The sequence below is a fragment of the Carlito syrichta genome, unplaced genomic scaffold (assembly GCF_000164805.1).
Source record: "Carlito syrichta isolate Samal-C Ts95f unplaced genomic scaffold, Tarsius_syrichta-2.0.1 Scaffold288381, whole genome shotgun sequence".
Classification (NCBI taxonomy): domain Eukaryota; kingdom Metazoa; phylum Chordata; class Mammalia; order Primates; family Tarsiidae; genus Carlito; species Carlito syrichta.
Genome location: NW_007232477.1, coordinates 277,127 through 301,647, shown reverse-complemented (window position 1 = coordinate 301,647; position 24,521 = coordinate 277,127). Strand labels below are relative to the sequence as shown.

Below are 24,521 nucleotides of genomic sequence, written 5' to 3'. Positions count from 1 at the left end.
CCTGTAGTTCCGGCTACTTGGAAGGCTGAGGTGGAAGGATCAGCGGAGCCCAGCAGGTCGAGGCTGCAGTGGCCGGGAGCGGCCACTGCACTCCAGTCTGGGCGACAGAGTGAGACTCCAACTCAAAAAAAAAAAAAAAAAAAAGATGGGAAGATTACTTTGTCCCAAGTACAATATTTCTAAACCTTGAATGTAATTCTTATATTTTACTGTTGGGGGTAGAACGAGGTGGGGTGGAGTGAGGAAGGAGTGTGAGGAGTCCAGAATGTTGAAAGGTAACCTGTATTTTGTGAGTACCCTTAAATAGTATGAATAAAGCAATTCAACATAAACTAAAATGCGGTATAAGTTACATTCCTATTATCTTTAGATTCTATTGCAGTAGACACTAAAACTACAAAATATTAAGTTACATAAAATAACTTGAGGTTTATATTTAATTTCTGCTGTTTTTTTAAATAAAGAGTTAAAATTCAAATGTTTTATATAAACCAGAAATCAGAAGTTGGTTTTTAATGAAAGTTCATTTATTAGTGATTGAATGCTTCACTAACTGTAGAGAGTAATATTGTTCAGGGTCTGAAGACCCCATTAGTATTATTTCAAATCTACCTGTACAATGTTAAAATTTTTTAAATTAAAATATAAACTTTTAAAATGTGCCTGAACCCTCCTTTGACTTATTACCACATATATAATAACCTAAGTGCAGACAAGTCATAGCAAAGCAAGCATATGATCTTAATTGCAGGAGTTAAAGGATACTTGGCTCTGATAGGTATCAGCTTTGGTGAAGCAAATTATTTTGTGCTGAAAAGGGATTGTTTATTCATTCAAAAACAGAGGAGTCTAAGAAGACTATCGTTAACAAATAGTGCTTCTGACTCTTGCTGACTTAATTACAAGGTAGTATTTCATCATCCCCTACATACTGGTTTTAGGCATTAGAAAATGCCTTCTTTGAATGCCTTTCAAGTGAACACTAGGCTTTACAAGACTCTGGCTTTTACCAAATAATTTGAATTAATGCTATCTTCAGTCTCTCGAGGACACAAAACAGAACCAGGCCCAAGAACATTTAAAAAAAATAAGTTTAAAATTACACAGCAGCAAGTGAAGCTTTCCCTAGTGGAATGTGTTCCCTTCTTATTAACCATTTCTAACATGCTTAACACCAAAAGGCAGTCCATGGACACAGGCCTAGACGTGTCCATTAGTATTAATAAAGTTACAAGAAAACAGATGAAGCACTGATCTTAAATTAGAACTGCCTCATCATATAAAAAGCCATTGTTTATGCCAGTATATCCAGGTGTCAAATGAATTATAAATGCTAGCTCACTGTTTCATAATAGCAACATCTGGAAGTTTTTTTGGTTTTTGTTTTTTTTTTTTTTGCTTCTAAAAGAAATTGGCTTAGCTCAGATGATATCATCACAGGGTGCTTCCTTTTCTTAAAATAAAATAATTGAGCCAAATTAAAAAGGAAAATACATTCAAAATACAAGGAAGAAATATTTATGTAAAATCTCTTTTTAAAATTAATACCAAGGGGAAAAATATGTATCATATGAATGAAAACGTTGCATTATAAGAAAGCATCCCTTTTATTTCGGTATTAGAGTAAATCTTTGAGAGCATCTTAGAACTTTTTCATTGTTTCCTACTTTGAGAAAAACAAGCAACAGTTTGACTTTGCCTTCAAAGTTTATTCAAACAGGCCAAGCACAGTGACACATGCCTGTAATGCCAGCATTTGGGAGGCAAGGTGAGAGGATTGTTTGAGCCCAAGAGTTCGAGACCAGCCTAGGCAACCTAGTGAGACCTTGTCTCTACAAAAAAATTAAAAAAATTAGTCAGGCATGGTGGCATGCACCTGTAGTCCCAACTACTCAGAAGGCTGAGGTGGAAGGATCACCTGAGTCTAGGAGGTCGAGGCTGTGGTGAACTGTGAAGTTTGATATTCAAACTGTAAATTGACTCACTCTAATCTAGTTTTGTGATGTGATTCTCTTCGTGGTTACCTTACGCCAGCACTACCCTAGGTCCTATCCCAAAGAGAAAGCTATTTGCCTTTTGAAGATATGAGCCTTCCTTGTAAGTGCGTGTGTGTGCAGCTAAGCTGCTCCCACACAGGTTGGTTACTCCTAAATGTATCCATTAATATTGGCAAAATAGCTGCAGTTGTTGAATTCTTGGTATAGTCAAGAGTTTCTGATAGCTGCCTACTTCCCATTCAACTGAAAACTGGAAAAATGGACATAATCCAAGCTGTTTTATAACAAAGTGGTTTCGCATCAACACTTATAGTATTTGAGCCCATATAATATGGACGGATTTTTAACTCTTGTGTCAAGTGTTTTGCACAGTACAAAGTACACAGTTAACAAATTGTTAAGCCTTAATGTGTAAGATAGCAAAAATTTGTATTAGCTACTTATTCTTGTAAGGTTTGTCTAACTACATCCATGGTGCTTTACATGTTGATACCATCCTATATAGCATCTCTTGTAGCTTAATATTTGTAATTCCTGAAAGCAGAATTCAATTTTAATGTATTACATTTTATTTTCAAAATGTTGCTCTTAGCCGGGCTCAGTGGCTCAGCCTGTAATCCCGCGCCTTTGGGAGGCTGAGGTGAGTGGATTGTCTGAGCCCACGGGTTCGAGACTCGCCTGGGCAGCGAGACCTCATCTCTACAATAAATCAAAAAATCAGCCGGGCGTGGCAGCACATGCCTGTAATTCCAGCTACTTGGAAGGCTGAGGCGGAAGGATCGCCAGAGCCCAGCGGGTCGAGGCTGTGGTGGCCGGGAGCAGCCACTGCACTCCAGTCTGGGTGACAGAGTGAGACTCCAACTCAAAAAAAAAAAAAATGTTGCTCTTTACTGGGATTTGAGCCATAGCTTATTTTTATGGGCCTTTAAATTTTACAAAGTACTTAATGGCACATGGGCAAAAAAATAAGACCCTATAAATTGATGCTTCTCCAAATTCCATTTCAGATTCTCATCTTATAAATAAGTGAAGTTGGCAGGTTTCATTTCATAATGGAAAACAAAACTAGAATGCTTCACACAGCTTAGTCTTTTAAGTCTGTATTTTTAGTCTGTATTTTTTTTATCTTTTGCACAATAAATAAAAAATTATTTTGAACAAGAGAATCCATATGATGCCCAAGACAGTCCTAACACTCTATTCATCAGCATATTTAGGGAAATGCTCATATAGAATTAATTTATTAGCTGAGATGCCTATTATTTCCAATTCTGCATAATAAAATAATGCTAAATCTATTTGAAGCACACTTGCCTTTAGGCCCCAGAAATCTTTATTGTGGTTAACAATACAGAAAGCTAGTGAAGCCAAAAGCTATTCTTTGAGAAGATCCATAAAATTGATAAGCCTCTAGCCAGACTGATTGAACAAAAAAAAGAAAGAAGATAATAACCAATATTAGAAATGAGGAAGATGACTACTACAGATTCTACAAATATTAAAAGGGTCATAAGGGAATATTATGAACAACTTTATACCAATAAAATCAACAATTTAGATGAAATGGACAAATTCCTTGAAAGACACAAACTAACCTGCTCTCTCAAGAAGAAATAAATAACTCGAATAGGCCTATCTCTATTAAGGAAATTGAAATTGTACTTAAAATTTTTCCACACCAAAAATTTCAACCCATGTGGCTTCACGAAAATTCTACCAATCACTTAAGAAAGCAATAATAAGCCGGGCTCGGTGGCTCAGCCTGTAATCCCCTGCCTTTGGGAGGCTGAGGTGAGTGGATTGCCTGAGCCCGCGGGTTTGAGACCCGCCTGGACAGCGAGACCTCATCTCTACGATAAATCAAAAAATCAGCCAGGCGTGGTAGCGCACGCCTGTAATTCCGGCTACTTGGAAGGCTGAGGCAGAAGGATCACCGGAGCCTAGCAGGTCGAGGCTGCGGTGGCCGGGAGCGGCCACTGCACTCCAGTCTGGATGACAGAGTGAGACTCCAACTCAAAAAAAAAAAAGAAAGAAAGAATAGCATTCTACAAAAACTCTTCCTGAAAATGGAAGCAAAGAGAATATGTCCCAACTTAATCCATAAGGCTAACATTGCCCTGACCTGACAAAGACGGTAAAAGAAAGCTATAGACCAGTATCCCTGACAGTCAGTAGAGAGAATAAAGTTTTCTAAACAAAATTTTAGCACATCAAGTCCAACAATATATTAAAAAGATAATATACCGTGGTTGAATGGGGTCTATCCCAGCAATACAAATTGATTTCACATTCTAATGCAATCACTGGAATTTACCATATTAAGAAATGAAAACAAGAAAAACATACAATAATCTGATTAGATATAGAAACAAACATTTGGCAAAATCATTTATTCCTTACCAAAAATCTTAGGAAACCAGGAATAGAAGTGTCAGGAAGGAAATATAATTTTTCCTTAGCCCTCATAAATTCATAGTTAGGTCCGACTCCTGTGACAAAAGACAGATTAGCAAGAGAAAATCTAAGCAAGTTGAGTGATAAGTGCAGTGCACATCTCATTAGGGGAAACCTCACTGAAAAGGAACTCAAGGCAGACAACTGATGCCAGGACTCCAAGATGGCATCAGTTATACTAGTAAAGAGTAGATACTCAAGGGTGTCAAGTTAGGGAATCTGCTAACTGAGTACTGAGGTGGAATCTCATCCCTCAGGGCATTATTGGAACTTTCAGAGTATTACAACATGTATATCAGTATGACGAGAGGGAGCATCAGTGGGGTTTCTGTGGTGCTGGCAGCTTAGATGCTTTCCAGCAACTGCCTTTCTTACTAGGATCTCAAACAAACAAAGCTACATAAGTACCACTGAAGAAGGCCAGTGTAGAGAGCGCACTCCTGACCATGACTGTTGGTCTAGCACCCCTCCAGGAGGAACTCGATCATTGCTGAATCTTTTCATATCCTAATTGAGAATTAACACCCAATGTAAGGTCATTGGTACAGGTTTAAAGGCAATGAGTTAGAACTCAAAATAGGCAGCGTCTTTAACAAAGAACAATACATTTTAGATAACTGACAGACAAAGGAAGCAGTTTTAGGTTTCCAAAGGGGGCTGGGTACTGTGTGACAGATAATACAAGTAAAGAAACTCGGGTTGACATAACGTCTCTTTTTCTGTTGAAGAAATTCTCACAAGCTTCTTACTTAAGCTGTTTCTGAAGAATAAAAAAAAAAGCAAATTGCTCTGCATCTTTCTTCCAGTAGATCTGATCATTAACCCCAGTTTGAGGGCAGACTGTTTTTTAACCCCAAGCAGTTAGCAACTGCAGGTGCTACTGTGACACACATGTAAGGACACATACACAGTGCCCCCAGGCACACACACCTTAATGCTCTCTAAGCACCAGTTTCAATACCAGAAGGGTGAGTGCAAGAGGCCTTGAAAAATTGTCTAGCCTTTCTAGCATAATTGTAGAGGGCATGGCTTGCGGTAAGGCCAGTACAGTGGTCTGTGAAAGCCTTTTTTCCACTGGTAGAGCAGTTTCACTTTTAGTCCTAACATATGATCTCCCTGAAATGCCTGTAAGTTCAACTTAAGGTCACATTTATTATCATTTCCATTCTGCTTTACCTCAGAAGTGGGTCTTGAAAATCATAATCCTGGATATATTAAATATCAGAATACTCAAGGAAAAATACAAGTATGTGTGAAGTACATGGCTTCTGTGGAGAATATTCATTGAAAGAGATATTATTTTGAGACTTTGTTTAATAAAGGTGGTTTTTTGTTTTGTTTTTTTTTTTGAGTCGGGGTCTCACTCTGTCACCCAGTCTGGAGTACAGTGGCATTATCACAATGATGAAAGCTCACGGAAGCCTTGACCTCTTGTGCTCAGGTGACCTGTCCACCTCAGCATCCAAAGTAGCTGGGACTACAGATGCACGCCACCACGCCCTGCTAAATTTTTTATTTTTTTGTAGAGACAAGGTTTCAATATGTTGCCCAAGCTTGTCTCAAACTCCTGGGCACAAGCAATGTGCCCACCTTGGCCTCCCAAAGTGCTGAGATTATGGCGTGAGCTATCACATCTGGCCTTAATAAATATTTTTGAAGAAATTTTAGAACATACTATGGACTGGATCAGTAGAAAGAACCTTTCTTCCCCCAGAAACAGTGAGCCAGGGGCTGGTCTCTGGCTACAGAAGGTTTACTCCAAGGGTTGCTGAGCAGTTGTCTTTGGAGTTCACCCTGCCTGACACACTACAGGTGTCTCCTTGAAGCTCACAGATGGTAGGGAACCAAGTTCCATCATCAGTTGGCCTGTCCCCTTCTGTCCCTTACAACTGAGTCAGGCCCCTCTCCATCATCTGGTTCCTGGAGGTGTGGCTATTGATTCCAAAGCAAGAACTCAGACTAGATGGTCTTACGTGGCATTTCAGGACAGGTTGAGGGGTAAACTTAAGATCTGAACAACACTTAAGAAGGAGCCAGGAAGACCAGAGAAGCAGGCCTGGTAGAGTCAAACCCAGGGCCTTCTTTGGTGTGCATATATATCTACAGGGCAAGCATTTGAATGAGAATCACTGTATCGGGACAGAGTTGACAGTAGAGACACACACAGAGAGCTAACAACCCAAGGAAAAAAAGTATTTTTTTAAATGTATTTTTCATTTGAGAAATGGAAGAAAATATTGCTAATTATAATAACCACTTAGATAAACTTATTTTTATACCCAGTTATAATGTTATAAAATAGTTATGTTGACCCTTAACTATTTTTAACTAAGTTTACAACTATAAACTCTTAAATCTATGCTTAGTCTTTATAATTAGTTCCTCATGTAGCCTGATCACAGGAAACCCATGGTATCTAATCCCTTCATTTTCACTGATGGAAAAATTCATACTTAATACAAATGCTTACAGTTCTGAAAACCTAGAGTATGGCACACTACCCAGCCACTCAAGCCATGTCACAGTATCCACGGAAAGCTATGCTGTCCTGTGGAGACCTGATGCAGCAGGAAGGCCAGTGGCTACTCCACTGCAAAGGAGTCAAACTGTCTTTTTTTTTTTTTTTTTTTTTTGAGTTGGAGTCTCACTCTGTCGCTCAGACTAGAGTGCAGTGACCGCTCCCGGCCACCGCAGCCTCGACCTGCTGGGCTCCGGCGATCTTTCTGCCTCAGCCTTCCGAGTAGCCGGAATCAAACTGTCTTTTTAAATGCATGTTCCTAAAATCTATTTTATTTTGCATTACTTACAAGCTAAAATTTTGGACGGATCAATTAAAAAGTCAATAAGAAGATGCTGGAAAAAAAACCACTTATAATCATCACAGAAAACTAGGTTTCTGAAGGTGATAAACTTTGATAAATCAGCGATATTCAGATGATGATGACTTTATTTATTTATCTATTCATTTTTTTAGTCAGAGTCTCACTCTGTCACCCAGGATGGAGTACAGTGGCACACTCATGGCCACCGCAGCCTTGACCTGCTGGGCTCAGGTGATCCTTCCATCTCAGCTTTCCACATAGCTGGAACTACAGGCATGTGCCATCATGCCCAGTTAATTTTTTGATTTATTGTAGAGACAAGGTCTCACCAAGCTGCTCGGGTTGGTCTCGAACCCCTGGGCTCAGGCAGTCCTCTCGCCTCTGCTTCCCAAAGTGCTGGGATTACACTTGTGAGCCACCACACCCAGTCAGATGATTTTATTTTATTGATTTTATTTTTTTTATTTGTTTGAGTTGGAGTCTCACTCTGTCACCTATGCTGGAGTGCAGTGGCATAATCACAGCAACTGCAGTCTTGACCTGCTAGGCTCAGGAGATCCACCTCAGCCAGAACTACAGTGCTACCATGCTTGGCTAATTTTTTTATTTATTGTAGAGACGAGGTCTTGCCAAGTTGCCCAGGCTGATGTCGAATCCTTTTATCTCGGCCTCCCAAGGTGCTGAGATTGCAGGCGTGAGCCATCAATCCTGCTAGACCAGATGATGACTTTAAATTCCCATTAGTCCACTGGACAGTCAACATATGCCTGCTCACTTCAGCTGGCCCAGCTGACCAAGTGTGGGTCCACACTGCCAAATTAAATATGGAGAGGAACGCTGACTTCTAGACAGCTTGCCTGTCGTGTTAATCTGAAACAGCTTTTAAGCAAGTACAATTATGATTGGAATTTATCTTAACCAAACAAAATTTTCTAACTGGACGTTTGAGCAATACAGAGGTGCGATTACGAGGTGGACTGAGGGGTGTCACAGGGTCATCAATCTGCCTTCTGCCATTGTGAGAGGCTCCACACAGTCTGCATACAGCTTGTCTAAAGATACTATCGCCCTGTGGCTGTCCGAGCGTTGCCCTGCCCTCTCCCTTCCATGTCTCTCCCTCATTGTTATTCCTCGATCCAGTGGCCTCATTGCCTACTGTACTGATGAAAAATTAAGGTTAAAGGCCATCAGCCCCTTCCATCCCTTGGCACCTGAACTCGTCTCTTTACTTACTCTTGCATCCCTCCTGATTTCCGAGGCTGTTCCCTCTACTCAGTCCCAGCCTCCTCATCCCTTCTTGCTTTTCCAGACCTTATTCTCTAGGTTATTAGCTCTTTTTCTGAAATGTGTCCTCTGTCTGTTGGCTTCTGGATTGCCTTCAGACTTGTCTTCATACGAATGCTTACAAGTTCTAAAATTTCCTTTGTCCAGAAAATGTCTCTCACGGTCCCATTAAGGTACCACCATCTCTTCTCAATCCTCTCATTGCCAAACTTCTGTAAGAATAATTTGTCTTGTTGTATTTCACGCTATTATACCACAAGTGCCTGGAAAGCAAGAACTATAATTTATGTTAATTTATACCAGTCAAGTGCACATTTTAATTTTAGCACCTTTTTTTTTTTGAGGTGGAGTCTCACTCCGTCATGCAGGCTGGAGTGCAGTGGCATGCTCGCAGCCACCCCAGTGTCGAACTGCTGGGCTCAAGTGATCCTTCCACCTCAGACTTGCAAGTAGCCAGAACTATAGGTACCTGCTACCACTCCAGGCTAATTTTTTGATTGTTGTAGATGAGGTCTCACCATGTTGCCCAGGTTGATCTCAAACCCACGGGCTCAGGCAGTCTTCTTGCCTCAGCCTCCCAAAGTGCTGAGCTTACAGGCTTGAGCCACCACACCGGCTTAGCACTTTTTAATGTAGTAAATCAGTGATTTTCAGTAAGTGGAGCATAGACCTTGGAGCCGAACAAGCTAGGGTTCAAATTTGGGCTGACTAGTTACCATTGAATGACATGGGTAAATATCTTTAGCTAGTCCTAAACTTTCTGTATTGTAAAATGGGAATAATAATGCCTCTCTTGTGATGTTGTAGAGATTAAATGAGATTTTATTTCTAAAAATCCCTTGTATGGTGTCTAGCACATAGTAGGTGCTCAGAAAAGTTAATTCCCTTCCCATCTCTACTCATGGTAGGGATCCAGGTGTTTGTTGAATGAATGACTAAATGGTCTCCTGCAGGTTTCAGGTCTGCATTCAGTGGCATGGCATTCAGTTTTTGTTCTGTTTGAATCTTGCTCTTTGCCTTGTGTGTTTCAGGTTCACAAACAGTATCCAACTGAATTTGAATTCAATCTCTACTACTTAAAGTTCCTGGCTTTCCACTATGTGTCTAATCGCTTCAAAACATTTCTCCTGGACTCAGACTATGAAAGATTAGAGCACGGTATGTGTTTATATGCCCTTGTTGCATCTTTTTTGTTAGTTTTGCATGTTTTCAATGAAAACTCTCATAGTGTAACTACCCCCGAACATGGCAAGCTCAGAGTTAGGGTTTACTCTGAACTGTGAATGTATAGTGGCTATGCTAAGTGCCCAGATTCTGAGAGTATGTGCTCTGTTGGCTCTTAGGAATGGCAAATGGTCATTCCTGTCACACCTTTATAAAGTCAAATCTGTTTACTATTTTAATATCTCACAGTGATGTCACTATTTTAGGAGAACATTTGACTCATAGTTTTTCCAACCCTGGTACACTCTGATAGGAAGGGCACCTACCTTGGAGGTAGTTTAAATAGCAGTTAAGGCCCTGTGCTCTGGAGCAAACAGACCAAAGTTAAATCCTGGCAATGCCAGTAACCAACTGAGTACTTTGGGGGAGTTAGGCACCTCTCTGAGCCTCAGTTTCCTTATCTTTAAAATGAGAACAGTAATAGAACCCACCCCTTAGGGCCATGATGATTCACATGAGGAAACAGTTGTAAATTCTTTAGCACAGTCACTAGTACATAGTAAGCACTCAGTAAATTTTAGACATCACCATCATATGTTTTAATAGCAATAATAGTTGTAAAGAGTAGATTCTGAAAGTCAGTCAGCCCTGTGTAAACGCTTCCCAAGGGGATTTCACATTTATGTCAGAGAGGGAAAGGGAGGATACACATGATTATTTTTGTTAAAAGTCAAACAAACAAAAAAAGGCTGCCATGTTCAGTACATCATGTGTACCAAAGTATTTATAAAGAGGACTCTTCAGTGGCAAGAAAATGTTTACTGATAGTCTCAGTTTAAAGTCTGAAATCAGTAGATACTACTTTCCAGACCATGCTGTTGAGATTGTCTAGTATGACATTTCATACTTTTGGTAAGGGAAACAGCACTGGTGAGACCATTTCCCTTCCTGTTTATACTTCCAGACCTTTCTTGACTCATGGAATTGTCATTCTTCACATTGCAGTTAGAAACCTTAATTTCTTAAGCACCCATAAGCTGGGAAGGTTTTAAGTAGAGATGGTAACAGCTGCCACAGGTCTGGTCTCAGGTGGTCTTGACCTGGATCTGCAGGACTCACAGGTCACGCTCAACTTTGTCACTGAAAGGAACATGTGCAAATATTGGTGTGAGTGCGGTACGGGTGTTTGCCTCCCTGGAGTAGGTTTTTGGGGGTTTGGTTTTTATTTTTTTAGTAGAGCAGTTTATTTTGCTGTATTAAGCGAATCAACAGATTACCTTAGCAGCATGCAGATGTGGCCAACGACCAGGGCTTCTCTTCATTAGAGAAGCAGCAAGGTCTAGTGCTGTGGTTCTCAGATTTGACTGAACGTTAGGATCACCTGGTGAGCTTGTGAAACTTCCAGCATCCAGACAGCACCCTCAATCGTTAAATCTGAGTCTGTGATCGTGGGACCCAGGCATCAACAGCTTTTAAAGCTGCTCTGGTGAGCCCACTTCTGCCAAGGCTGAGTCATGCCACTGGGCCAGTGGGTAGAGCACTGGTCAGGCAACGTGTGACTTTGGGTCAATGACTTCATCTCTCTGAGCCTCAGTTTCCTCATCTGAAAAACTGAACAAGGATAGTGGCTCTGTCTATCAGACAGGGCTGTTGAAAAAATTCCCTTAGAGATCATCTCTCCAGCCCCTTGTCTGGACAGTATGCCACTCACCTAATTAGCATCAAAGAAACCTGATTCAGGACCCCTAGTCCAGACTGGGTTGTCCCTGTTGTGCCTGGGTAGATGCACTAGTTATCAAGCTGACACACTGCTGGTGGAATCCATCAGTCATGGTGGTTAAGATTTCATCAGAGCCAGGCGTGGTAGCTCATGCCTATAATCCCAGCACTTTAGGACGCCAAGATGAGAGGATTGCCTGAGCCCAGGGGTTCAAGACCAGCCTGGGCAACTTGATAAGACCTCGTCTCTACACTAAGTCAAGAGAAATTAGCTGGACATGGTAGCGCAAGCCTCTAGTTCCAGCTACTTGGAAGACTGAGGCAGAAGGATTGCCTGAGCCCAGCAGATCGAGGCTGTGGTGGCCATGAGTGTGCCACTGCACTCCAGTCTGGGCAACAGAGTGAGACTCTGACTCAAATTTTTAAAAAAAGATTTCATCCGAAAAGTTTCAATACAATGGATTCTCCTGTGTCCTAGAAGATTAATATGTTGATTGTTACATATTGGGGTTATAGGATTATAATTTGATGGGATTTGACACTAGCTTTCTGATGATTCAGACCACTTTTATTTATTTATTAAAAGACCACTTTTATTTATTTATTTTTTTTATTTTTTTTATTTTTATTTTTTGAGTTGGAGTCTCACTCTGTCACCCAGACTAGAGTGCAGTGGCCACTCCCGGCCACCGCAACCTCTACCTGCTGGGCTCCAGCGATCCTTCCACCTCAGCCTTCCAAGCAGCCAGAACTACAGGCACTCGCTACCACGCCCGGCTAATTTTTGATTTATTGTAGAGATGAGGTCTCGCCAAGTTGCCCAGGCGGGTCTCGAACCCACGGGCTCAGGCAGTCCACTCACCTCAACCTCCCAAAGCTGGGGGATTACAGGCTGAGCCACCGAGCCCGGCTGATTCAGACTACTTTTAAGGAGTTCCCTATAGGTGTACATGTTGCCCTGAGCCAGCCATGTGGGTATTATGAGAAAAATCCACTGAACTTGGTCAGTTACCAGATGTTACTGTGGCTAAGAAGGACGAGGGAGTGCTGCCCTAAGGAATGGAGGGCCAGGCACTGAGTCCTCTCTTCTGGTTTCAGCTCATTCTTTTCCTGTCTACAAAGGTGTCCAGAGCCTCTTCCAGCTGGGGCTGACTACCACACAGCCCTTCAATGTAATCCATACCTCAAGGCCCCACCTGGAGTAACAGATAAGTGAGGTGGCTTTAAAAATTATCTCCAGGTCAGACGCAGTGGCTCACACTTATAATCCCAGCACTCTGAGAGGCCAAGGCACGAGGACTGCTTGAGCCCAGGAGTTTGAGACCAACCTGGGCAGCATAGTGAGACCTCATCTCTATTAAAAAAAAAATTAGCCAGGCATGATGGCATGCACCTGTAGTCCCAGCTACTCGGGAGGCTGTGATGAAGGATCGCCTGAGCCCAGGAGGTTGAGGTTGCCGAGAGCCATGATCATCCCACTATAGAGCCATGATCATGCCACTATACTCCAGCCTGGGTATAGTGAGACCCTGACTCATAAAAAAAAAAAATTTACTGCAACCCTTAGAGCTGTCTCAGCTTTGGACATTGAAGTCACTTGGACTTTTAAAATGACTAATATCTGAGGCCATCCCAGAGATTCTGAGGTGAGACCTGGACATTGGAATTTTTTTTTATAGCCCTTGGTTCTTTTAATGTGTGACCAGGGTTGAGAATCACTGCACTGGACCCTGCAATTAAAAGGTAGAGAAAACATTCATTATTCTTGGGGCCCCATATATTATAGCATTTCATACAACCTTGGGCTTGAGATATTCTTTTCTGACAGACTGCTTGTTGACTTTTGACTGAGTCATTTCATTCAAAGCAAGACTACTAAGAGACACCCTTCTGCTAAGAGACACCCTTCTTGGCCTTTTAAAATGTCTCTTGCCTCTCCTTGACACATCTTTCTTCCTATTAAAAACATGGGCTCCTGTTAGTAATAGCTTGATTGGAAGGTACAAAGGTTGCGTCAGAAAACTCCTGAAATGCCCCCTAGATTCTGCTTTTGTTTTTAAGTCACCCAAGGATACAGACCACACCCTTCTGTGACTGTGATTTGCAGTATATATAAACCACTAAACAAGAGAACACTTTAAATGGCTTCATAATAAACAGTCAACAGCTTAAAAGAGAAACATAAAATTACGTTTTTAACTGCGTTTCATCAAATCAGCTCTTAAGTCATTCTATTTCCTCTTGAAAAATGTGTAGACTGTCTTCTGGCATGGACCTCTGTGAAGCTACAGATGCGAGACGTAGACTGGAAGAGAGTCATGACACACTTAGCCAGGCGTGGTGGCACGCAGCTGTACTTCCAGCTACTGGGAAGGCTGAGGCAGAAGGATAGGCTGAGCCCAACAGATACAGGCTGCAGTGGCTGTGATCGTGCCACTGTTCTCTAGCATGGGCAACAGAGTGAGACTCTGACTCAAAAAGCAAAAGAATCGTGATATACTGCTAGCTGCTTAGGAAAACGTCTTCCTTCCATCTTGATCTGTTTCCACATAGCTGTGAAATTTGTCCTGTGTTTAGCTTTGCAGTTATTCCTAAGATTTCTGCATATATGTTGCTGTTTTTAGAGCCATAAGAAATATTCCACTTTTAGCTGGGTATGGTGGCTCATGCCTGTAATCCCAGTGCTTTGGGAGGCTAAAGCAGAAAGACTGCTTGAGGCCAGGGGTTCAAGGCCATCCCGGGCAATATAGCAAGACCCCATCCCTACCAAAAAGAAATGTTTTTAATTAGCCAAGTGTGGTGGCATACACCTGTAATCCTCCCAGCTACTTAGGAGGCTGAGGTGGGAGGATCGCTTAAATTCAGGTGTGTGAGGTTACAGTGAGCCATGATTGCACCTCTACACTCCAGTCTGAGCAACAGAGTGATACCTGTCTCTTTAAGAAAAAAAAGGAAAGAGAGAAATATTTCACTTTTTCATGTGCCACATGCATCCACATCATCATACTTTTAGGCAAACTGTTAATTTATTTAACTTTTTTTTTATTTGCAGGAACTTTATTTGATGACAAAGGAGATAAGCATGCCAAAAAAGGAATTTGTATCTGGGAGTGTATTGACAGAATGCACAAAAAGAGTCCGATTTTCTTTAATTACTTATATTCACCTGTGGAAATAGAGGTAGAGTAAGAAATCCCTTAGGTTTTATTTCCTGTATATTTTGTGTTAAATTTTTCCCTCCTTTTAGTATATATAAGCTTTTTATAAACATTCAGCTAAGTGTCACGCCAAAACCTATTTAAAAGTTTGAGGCACCATGGGCTTGGGTTGCAATAGAAATGGAGACTGCTCACCAAATTATTGCCACAGAAATTAGGAGCTGACCCACAAAACCTAGAAGGAATAATTTCAAGAGACTCAAAGCAAGGCAACTTTGCCTAGAAAGAAAGAGCTAACAAAATTTGAAATATCAATAGGTGTCTAAGCTGAAAATCTAAAATACGTCAGAAAAGGTTTCCTTGACCGGGCACAGTGACTCATGCCTATAATCCCAGCACTATGGGAGGCTGAGGTGAGAGGATTGCCTGAGCTGACAGGTTCAAGACCAGCTTGGTGAGACCTCATCTCTACAATAAATTTAAAAATTTGCTGGGCATGGTGGTGCATGCCTGTTGTTCCAACTACTTGGAAGGCTGAGGCGGAAGGATCGCCTGAGCCCAGCAGGTCGAGGCTGCGGTAGCTGTGAGCATGCCATTGCCCTCCAGCCTGGGCAACAGAGTGAGACTCCAACTCAAAAAAAAAGAAAGAAGGAAAAAGTTTCCTTAAGTCCGTCTGTACCAAAGCCATGGAAGGACCCCCGTGGGAAGGGGAGCAGGGATGTTTGGAGCCTAGCCCAAGAAGGGTGGCATATCTTGGGACAACTATACTCTGCCACACACATGCACAGGATGTAGGCTCGGGAATGGAACAGACTGGTCCGCTGAGCAGCCCCACCCTGACTCAGGGCAAGAGGAGCCCCTGTCCCAGGCCCCAGGCTTAGGACCCCAGTCTAGCCTTCCTCCAGCTGCGTCTCCCTCACCAGATGAGAAAAACAAGAAACCAGAGTTACATGCTGAGGTGCCCCTTCTAACTGTGCTCTGGGGACTCTGAAATTCCTTGCCTGAATTCAAGCCACTTGCCAAGGTACTTCTGCAAGTCAGTCTCCCCAGTTGGTGCCTATGCCGATGCCAAGGGTGGCAAGAAGTAGCTGTTTGGCAGGGAATGGACAGAGTTTGGCTTCATGGGTTGGTATCCACAAACATTCATGCAAGAGCCCTTAGAATATAAGACTTGCGATGGGAAGAGAGGGGGTTAGTCTAAGAACGGGAAACTGAGGCCAGTTCCCCCAGTGCTACCACTTCCTACTGTTAAATTCTAGGAATCCAGGAATTCTCTATTTGAACCTAGATTCCAGGTCACTAGGAAGTTATATTTATCAAGGAGGACTAGAACATGTTTTATTTAATAGTTATTTATTGAGTAGTTCACCTTGATGTGTAACTTTTAATTGTTTAGACCTGTGGTATTTGAACCTCCATTCATACTCGCCCTGGACCCTACAATTGTTAGGGGCTGGCCTGTCAGGAAGGCTTGGGGTACTTTGGAGTCAAGATGAAACTATATTTCAGTTTTCTTTAAACAGGCACTGAAGCCCAATGTCAATATATCTAGCCTCAAGAAGTGGGATTACTACATTGAGGAGACCCTGTCCACAGGGCCTTCCTATGACTGGATGATGCTGACCCCCAAGCACTTCCCCTTGGAAGACTCTGACCTCGGAGGAGCTGGGCCCCTGAGCCAGAGGAGAACAGTGTGGCCATGCTACGATGACATCAGCTGCACTCAGCCCGATGCTCTCACCAGCCTTTTCAGTGTAAGTCAGCCTCATGTAGACACACACTTAGGGGCACCACGGGCCCTAGAGGCACGCAGCCAAAAGAACAGGCTAAGCGAAGACTGGTTTACAAACTTCTAAACATGGCTCTCCTTACTCTGAACTAGCGTGACAGTAGCACTCCCAGAGTATGAAGAAACCAGATTTGCTCCCCAGCATCAGTGGGGGACCAGGCTGACCCACTGTAGAAAGCATCTCCATAAAAGTGAGCTTCTAGCATTACAGGAAAGTAATCGAGCAAATGGAGCAATTTCTCCTTCCGGCAGTTCCCTAGCTGTTTTAGTTGCCCGAGCAGCCTGAGTCAGGCCTGGGCTATGGCTCTCTTGGGTGCTTTACTTCCTCTGGTCAGAAGAGTTGGTCAGAGTGTGGGTAGTTGATGGCCTGATGGGAGTATTGCCAACCATCTTCTGCAAGGAATGTTCTGGAGCAAAACTATCTTGGCAGTAGCCACTCTGAGAAATGGTTTTAAGCCCTCATATGGGCCCGACAGTTCCTGAAGAGTTTTCTCTTCAGGTTTCCTGACCGGGAAGAGTATACTTCATTCAGTCACGGTGTCACAGAGACAACTGCTCCAACCTCCAGCTTCCTTGCCAGAAGGGATAGCCATTTCCTAGGGCATTTCTGGTTCATTCTTTCCACATCTGGTTTGAGTCATCAGAGTTGAGGGGTTTCTCAGTCAAGAGCAGATTTCTCATCTACCTCAGCTCTCAGGGTTGGAACACTGGCCCGGCTCAACCTTTTGCTTTGACCACCATGGGCTGCCCAAGGGTGAAGATGTTTGGGATACATTTTCTATGTCCTACTATGCAAGTGACCCTGTACAAAAAGGCCCAGCCATAGGTCCTAATAAACCAAATTTGCCACAGTGCAACACCAGCTAGAGGCCTCACACTGTTCCTGGCTGGGGAGACCCCTGAGGCCCTTGTCCACCACTCCCCTCAGCTGCCCTCTGGCCGTGCTGCTCATCTGGACCCAGCACAGAAGCAGTGTGGCTCTGGGGCACATCCTGATTGCTGTCAAATACTGATCCGTCGAAAAACTTCTTTTCCTTTCTTCACAGGAAATTGAAAAATTGGAGCATAAATTGAACCAAACCCCTGAGAAGTGGCAGCAGCTGTGGGAAAGGGTCACCGTGGACCTTAAAGAGGAACCAAGGGCAGAGCACGTGAGTTGGCAGTGCCCCTTGAGAAACCACTTCTGAGCCTTGTGAGGGCGCTAACTCAGGGGGCCCACTGCCACAGGTGACAGGACCCTGCAGGGTATATGGCCAGAGGAAAGGGTCCTGTCACCTGTGGCAGTGGGCCCCCTGACTTAGGTAGGGTAGAAAGGGAGGGATCGTGCCCTGGGGATCCAGAGCAGAGAATTCCAAAAGACTGAATACTTCCTGAGTGTCTCACGTCACCATAGTGACATAATACTTACGTTTCAGCACTGCGAATCCAGGGGAAATTGCTGGGTTCTTGTCTGTCTCAGTGCCTCTGTGGTTTCAGCTGATCTTCTACCACATGAGGGAGGAGGGGAACGCCAAGACCATATTTGCTCCAGAGAAATAAGCAAAGAGAGAAAATAAATGTATTTTAAAATGACAGCCGGGCTCAGTGGCTCAGCCTATAATCCCTCGCCTTTGGTAGGCTGAGGTGAGTGGATTGCCTGAGCCCGCGGGTTCGAGACCCACCTGGGCAGTGAGACCTCATCTCTACAATAAAAAAAATAAAAAATAAAAAATAAACCAGCCGGGTGTGGTAGCGTGTTGTAGTTCCGGCTACTTGGAAGGCTGAGGCGGAAGGATCGCCGGAGCCCAGCAGGCGAGGCTGCAGTGGCCGGGAGCGGCCACTGCACTCCAGTCTGTGCGACCGAGTGAGACTCTAACTCAAAAAATAAGATAAAATAAAATAAAATGACAACATTTACTACTTTCTGTCGTTCACAATCCCTTTTCTATTTCTGGCTTAAGAAGCATTTATCACAAAAATATTTTGAAACCAAATACTCTGTTTTCTGCTTCTTACCCCATTTCCTGCTTCTGATTTAAGAAACATTTATCCAGCACATAGTCTGTGTTTAGTACCACACACACTCATTCACATCTTATTTAATCTACCATGAGAGAGTGGTGTTCTCTCTCCCATGGGAGAAACAGGACAGAGAGATCACACAGCCACAGCTGGTAGAGCCACCACTCATACCCACATCAGAATGGCTCAAAAGCAGCAGAAGGGAAGCTAGGACAGATGAGTGTTCTGAAGAGCATCTCAGGAAGAAGAGGTCAGCAGGGTCGGATGTCACAGAGAGGTCAAGAAGAATGGAGGGTAGAAGAAAAGCTTTGTGGTTTAAAAGGGTTCCGGAGGCTCTGTCTCTTGCCTTCAGATGGCAATTCAGGACCTGGTAGATAGACCACATACGGTAGGTGATGCCTTAATGCTTTTTTTCTCAGAAAAATAGAACAGTGTCTTAATTCTTTATGATGATGAAAGTAAGGAATATTTTAATAAGATAATACACGGAAAGTTATAAAATAAAAGATGAAAACTACCCATAATGTATAACCGAGAAATAAACCACTATGCACTATGCTGTCAAACTTTTTTTATCCTCCTAAACTCACATATAAAAGATTTACTATACATGCTACTTTAACGCTGCTTTCTTTTTCACTCAACATTGACATACATGTTTTTCCATTTGTCACATCATCATTTTTTTTTTTTTTTGAGTTGGAGTCTCACTCTGTCACCCAGACTGGAGTGCAGTGGCCACTCCCAGCCACCGCAGCCTCGACCTGCTGGGCTCCGGCGATCCTTCTGCCTCAGCCTTCCAAGTAGCTGGAACTATAGGCATGTGCTACCACACCCGGCTAATTTTTTTATTTATTGTAGAGATGAGGTCTCGCCAAGTTGCCCAGGCTGGTCTCGAACCCGTGGGCTCAGGCAGTCCACTCACCTCAGCCTCCCAAAGCGCTGGGATTACAGGCTGAGCCACTGAGCCCAGTCACATCATCATTTTTAATGGTTGTCTAAGATTCCACTATATGGAAATAGCATAATTTGTTTGAAGTCCCCTAATAATGGACATTTAGGTTGTTTTATTTTATTTTATTTTATTTTTGAGTCAGAATCTCACTCTGTCATCCAGGCTGGAATTCAGTGGCACGCTGCTCACAGCCACCACAGCCTCAACCTGCTGGGCTCCCACGATCCTTCTACCCCAGCCTTTCAAGTAACTGGAACTATAGGAGTGCTAATTTTTTGATTTATTATAGAAACAAGGTCTCACCATGTTGCCCAGGCTGGTCTCAAACCCGTGGGCTCAGGCAGTCCTCTTGCCTCTGCCTCCCAAAGTGCTGGGATTACAGGATTGAGCCACTGTGCCTGTAGAATTAATTTCACCTCTTTCTTTTGCCCTTTTTTTTTTTTTTGAGTTGGAGTCTCACGCTGTTGCCCAGGCTAGAGTACAGTGGCACGCTCATGGCCACCACAGCCTCAGCCTGCTGGGCTCAGGCGATCTTTCTGCCTCTGCTTTCCAAGTAGCTGGAACAACAGGCATGTACCACCACACCCAGCTAATTTTTTGATTTATTATAGAGTCCAGGTCTCACCAAGTTACCCAGGCTGGTCTCGAACCCCTGGGCTCAGGCAGTCCTCTCGCCTCGGCCTCCCAAAGTGCTGGGATTATAGACTTGAGCCACCGCGCCCAGCCCCAATCTTTTACTATTATAAATAATTCCAGAATAACTCTTTGCTCATTAGTTCAGGTTTTTTGTTGAGATAAATTTTTATAAACGAAATTATTCGCTCCATTGCTTAAAGTGTCTGTAAAGCTTTCCTAGCTCCTGTTCTGTCTTTTTAGTCCCAAAGACACCCATCGGGCTCCCCAGGAATTGTGTCTACCAACCTACCTTCCTATCAGAAGAGGTCTCTGCTGCACCTCCCGGACAGCAGCCCAGGGGAGGAGCAGAATGCCGGCGTCTCCCCGTCCAATGGAGTAGACCGCAGAGCAGCCACGCTGTACAGCCAGTACACATCCAAGAGTGATGAAAACAGGTGACATGCCGAGCCCTGCTAGGCGCGCTGGAGCCTTCCCCAAGGCTAAACCACAGGTCCCTCAGTACGCTAAGCTTGTGCAGTGCAGCCTTTCTAAACTTGAAATGGATTTGCTTTCAGTCTTTGTTTCTTTGGGTTTTGTTTTGTTTTGATGTGTTTTCAATGCTTTAGATGGTTCTTTGAAGAGGAAAAATCAAACTTACAACTAAAGATAATGCCAGGAGGTTGTATCTATTTGTGGCTGAGTCCTAATTGTTCTTAACTCGTGTCTGCCAAAGCTTTTGAGGGAATATGTGTTAGCCAGCACTTGGTCAGGGGCAGCCATCAGACATCCAGCTCATGCTGGCTAAAGCAAAAAGGAATTCACTCACATCAACTAGGGCAGCCAAGGGCATGCTGGTTCCTCACACAGCCTCTTTAGGTGTCTGTTTCCTGACTCTGCTTTGTCCTCTGCATTCCATCAATCCCAACATGGCACCAAAGGTGGCTCCTGATCATTCCAGGCCTCACAACTGTGGTGGCCCCGGCAGAAAGGCAGTCCTTTCCCAAGAAGTTCTAGTGGAAAAATTCCAGGGAGACTCTGATTGGCCTTTTGGGGGTCACCCAGGGGAAGTAGAGATTGACAAACAAAACAACAGACATTCCCCTTTACAGCATTTTTTAAATGAAAAATCAAAATTAACTGTCATGGCATCATTTCTTCTAGGTCCTTTGAGGGAACACTTTACAAAAGAGGAGCTTTGCTGAAAGGTTGGAAGCCCCGTTGGTTTGTTCTGGATGTAACAAAGCATCAGGTAATACTGTTTAAAGCCAAAAGAAATTACTTCTGTGTAGGGCACTCTCAGTCCCTGGCTAGGGACTCTCCTAGAACCTCTCATATGCAGCCTGGGGGCTCTTCCAGGGCCCAGATGCCCCTGCACAAGGCCAGTGAGGGAAGTTCCAAAGTCGCCTGCCTGGTGCCTACAGGCAGAGGCTATAACAGCTAATCCCAGAGCCTCAAGAGCCATAGAACTCCTTTTTGTAATGCTAACGTATCTCCTGCGCCTGCTCTTAACCCCCCAGGCCAGGACCTCCTGAGGTCTTCAGCCTGTTCCGCACATCCTGCAGGCATACACAAGCCTGTACCCATGAGCACTCCCCAGAACATCCTCACAGCAGAAAGTGTCCATTCCCAACTGAGGGTGTTAATTTATTCAACGGACATTTATTGGATGTCACCTCTGTGCCCATTGCTGTGCTGGTCACTAAAGAAGACGCTGTTCTTCCTTAGAGATGGCAGCAACAGGGGGTGGAGGGCCCCAGAAGAGGCAGGAGTGTATGTGCTCACTCACACCTGAGATTCACAGTGAGCAAGTGCTGGACTGGGCCTTGCTGACTGTGTTAGGTTCTTAGCTGTCACTGCAGGATTGGTTAATTAAATGATGCATCATAATCTTTGCTCATGTGATCTCCAGGGAGCATGATACCTACCCACATCTCCAGCCACTTGCACCCTCCATTAGTGAGAGTTATGTGGCCTCCCATGCTGACTGCAGGCTTTAATTTACCTTGGAACTAACCAATCAGCCTTGAGGCCAAGACTTACAAATGTGTATTCCTGTTGCATTCATCTATAAAATGGATTCTGTTGGAAAAGACCTGAACTGTTACCCCTATACAGGGCTCTGATTGGATCTGCATCTAGAAGACTTCTTCCAGATAAAGACTATTTGGGCCGGGCACTGGGGCTCACACCTATAATCCCAGCACTTTGGGAGGCCGAGATGAAAGGATTGCCTGAGTCCACGGTTTCGAGACCAGCCTTGGCAGCTTGGCGAGACCTCATGTCTACAATAAAATAAAATAAAAATTAGCCGGGTGTGTTGGTGCATGCCTATAGTTCCAGCTACTTGGAAGGCTGAGGTGGAAGGACCACCCGAGCCCAGCAGGTTGAGGCTGCGGTAGTCATGAGCCTGCCACTGCACTCCAGTCTGGGCAACAGAGTAAGAGACTCCAACTCAAAAAAAAAAAAAAAAAAAAGGCCAGACATGGTGGCTCACGCCTGTCATCCCAGTACTTTGGGAGGCAGAGGCAAGAGGCTTGCCCAAGCCCACAGGTTCAAGACCAACCTGGGTAACTTGGCAAGACCTTGTCTCTACAATAAATACAAAAAATTAGCCGGGTGGTATGGCGGCGTTCAACTGTAGTTCCAGCTTCTTGGGAGGCTGAGGTGGAAGGATCATCTGAGCCCAGCAAGTCAAGGCTGTGGTGGTCATGAACAACGTGCCACTGCGCTCCAGCCTGGGCAACAGAGTGAAACTCCGACTCAAAAGACATGAAAAATAAGAAAAAATAAAGACTATATATGGGGACTACCTTTTCTTCTGGTCAAAGGGTTTCATAAAGATTACAGTCTTTGAAGAGGAAAAACTATGGGAGAATATGAAGAATTTCTTTTTTAAAAAGTTTTTATTTTAAAGATGTGGGGTACAGTTCAGGGTTAGGTATACAAATGTTCATTATGCAGGTGCCCTTGTCAATGAGGTGTGCCCCCCACCCCCCGGCAGTTTCCTACTACTGCCAGTCCTTCTCTTATAGTATTACAATCATTGTTCAAGGTCTGCTTATGAGTAAGAACATGTGATACTCTGTTTTTTGTTTCCGTAATAGATCACTCAATATTATAGACTCTAAGTCCATCCAAGTTGCTGTGAAGTTCATAGTTTTATCCTTCTTTATGGCTACATAATATTCTATCGTGTATATGTACCACATTTTTTATCCAGTCTACTTTCAATGGGCAGCACCATTGGTTCCATGTTTTTGGTATTGTGAAAAATGCTGCAATAAACATACGTGTGTAGGTATCTTTTTCATAGAGTGACTTGAGTTCCCCTGGGTATATTCACAGTAGGGGGATTGCAGGATCATATGGAAGATTAATTTTTAGATCTTTTGAGAATTTATTTTCAAATTTACAAATGGAAGGCCTTTTAGGAAGCTGTACTTTAAAATAACAGACCAGGAGTGATGGTTTATACTTATAATCCCAACACTTTGGTAAGCCAAGATAGGAGAATCACTTTAGCCTAGGAGTTTGTGGCCAGCCTGGGCAACACAGCAAGACCCCGTCTCTAAATAATAAGCCAGGTGCAATGGCATGCACCTATAGTTATAGCTACTTGGAAGACTGAAGTAGGAGGATCACTTGAGCCTAGAAGTTGAAGGATACAGTGAGCTATGATAGTATAGCTGTACTGTAGCCTGAGTGACAGAGAAAGACCCTGTCTCAAAATAAATTAAGATAAAATAAAGTAAATCTAAAATCATAGTGCTTGTACTGTATAGAAAAGTTCTGCAAAATGACTTAATATAAGAGAGTTATAATTTTTCTATAATTGACAATTACATCAAATTATACTTGCATTCTTATTAATCTTTTGGACTTCTTTAATACAAAAGTTGTACAGTTTTTCCATTTAGCCCTACCATGCCTGAAAGGAGAAACAAAGAAAGTCTGAGACCAGAGCCATAGTGTCAGAAGCACCAGACATGTTCCTGCCATGTATACTGGAGAGTGAAATCCACAGACTATGGACCAGTAAGGCTTGTTCACCAACAATCTTTTTTTTTTGTGAGTTGGAGTCTCACTCTGTCACCCAGGCTGAAGTACCATGGCATGTTCATGGCCACCCCAGCATCGCCCTGCTGGGCTCCCATGATCCTTCCACCTCAGCCTTCCAAGTAGCCAAAACTACAGGCGTTCGCTACCACACCTGGCTTTTTTTTTTTTTTGAGTTTTTTAATATTTTTTTCATGTCTATATATCTGGAGTCTGCTGATTCTGACATATGTAATTACTTTATTATTTTTCTTTTTCTCTGTGCCTAATCCCCTATTTAAATTGTTCATTGATTTTCCAATTACATATAACTATATATTATGTGCATAACATTAAAATTAAAATGACATATATACAGATATAATTTTTACAAAATGCATTGTTATTTTACATATATGTCTGTTAATAGTTACTTATGCCTTCCTTATACATATCATATAGTCCATAAATGTCATAAAATATACTTAAATGAATTATTCTCTACCTAGTAAATTAAGAATTTGCTGT

The 24,521-nt window shown here is 43.1% G+C and overlaps 1 protein-coding gene across 2 annotated transcripts in view; it reads left to right on the top strand.

Moving 5' to 3' along the window:
- The window catches only part of SBF2 (SET binding factor 2), a 241,686-nt gene that overhangs the window by 212,437 nt on the left and 4,728 nt on the right, over nucleotides 1–24,521 (top strand). For both annotated transcript variants that reach the window (XM_021710296.1, XM_021710295.1), the window contains 6 exons: nucleotides 9,589–9,715; nucleotides 14,493–14,620; nucleotides 16,122–16,352; nucleotides 17,434–17,538; nucleotides 20,220–20,413; nucleotides 21,120–21,207. In XM_021710296.1, the coding sequence (XP_021565971.1) occupies nucleotides 9,589–9,715; nucleotides 14,493–14,620; nucleotides 16,122–16,352; nucleotides 17,434–17,538; nucleotides 20,220–20,413; nucleotides 21,120–21,207 (873 nt within the window). The remainder of the gene's footprint in view (nucleotides 1–9,588; nucleotides 9,716–14,492; nucleotides 14,621–16,121; nucleotides 16,353–17,433; nucleotides 17,539–20,219; nucleotides 20,414–21,119; nucleotides 21,208–24,521) is intronic.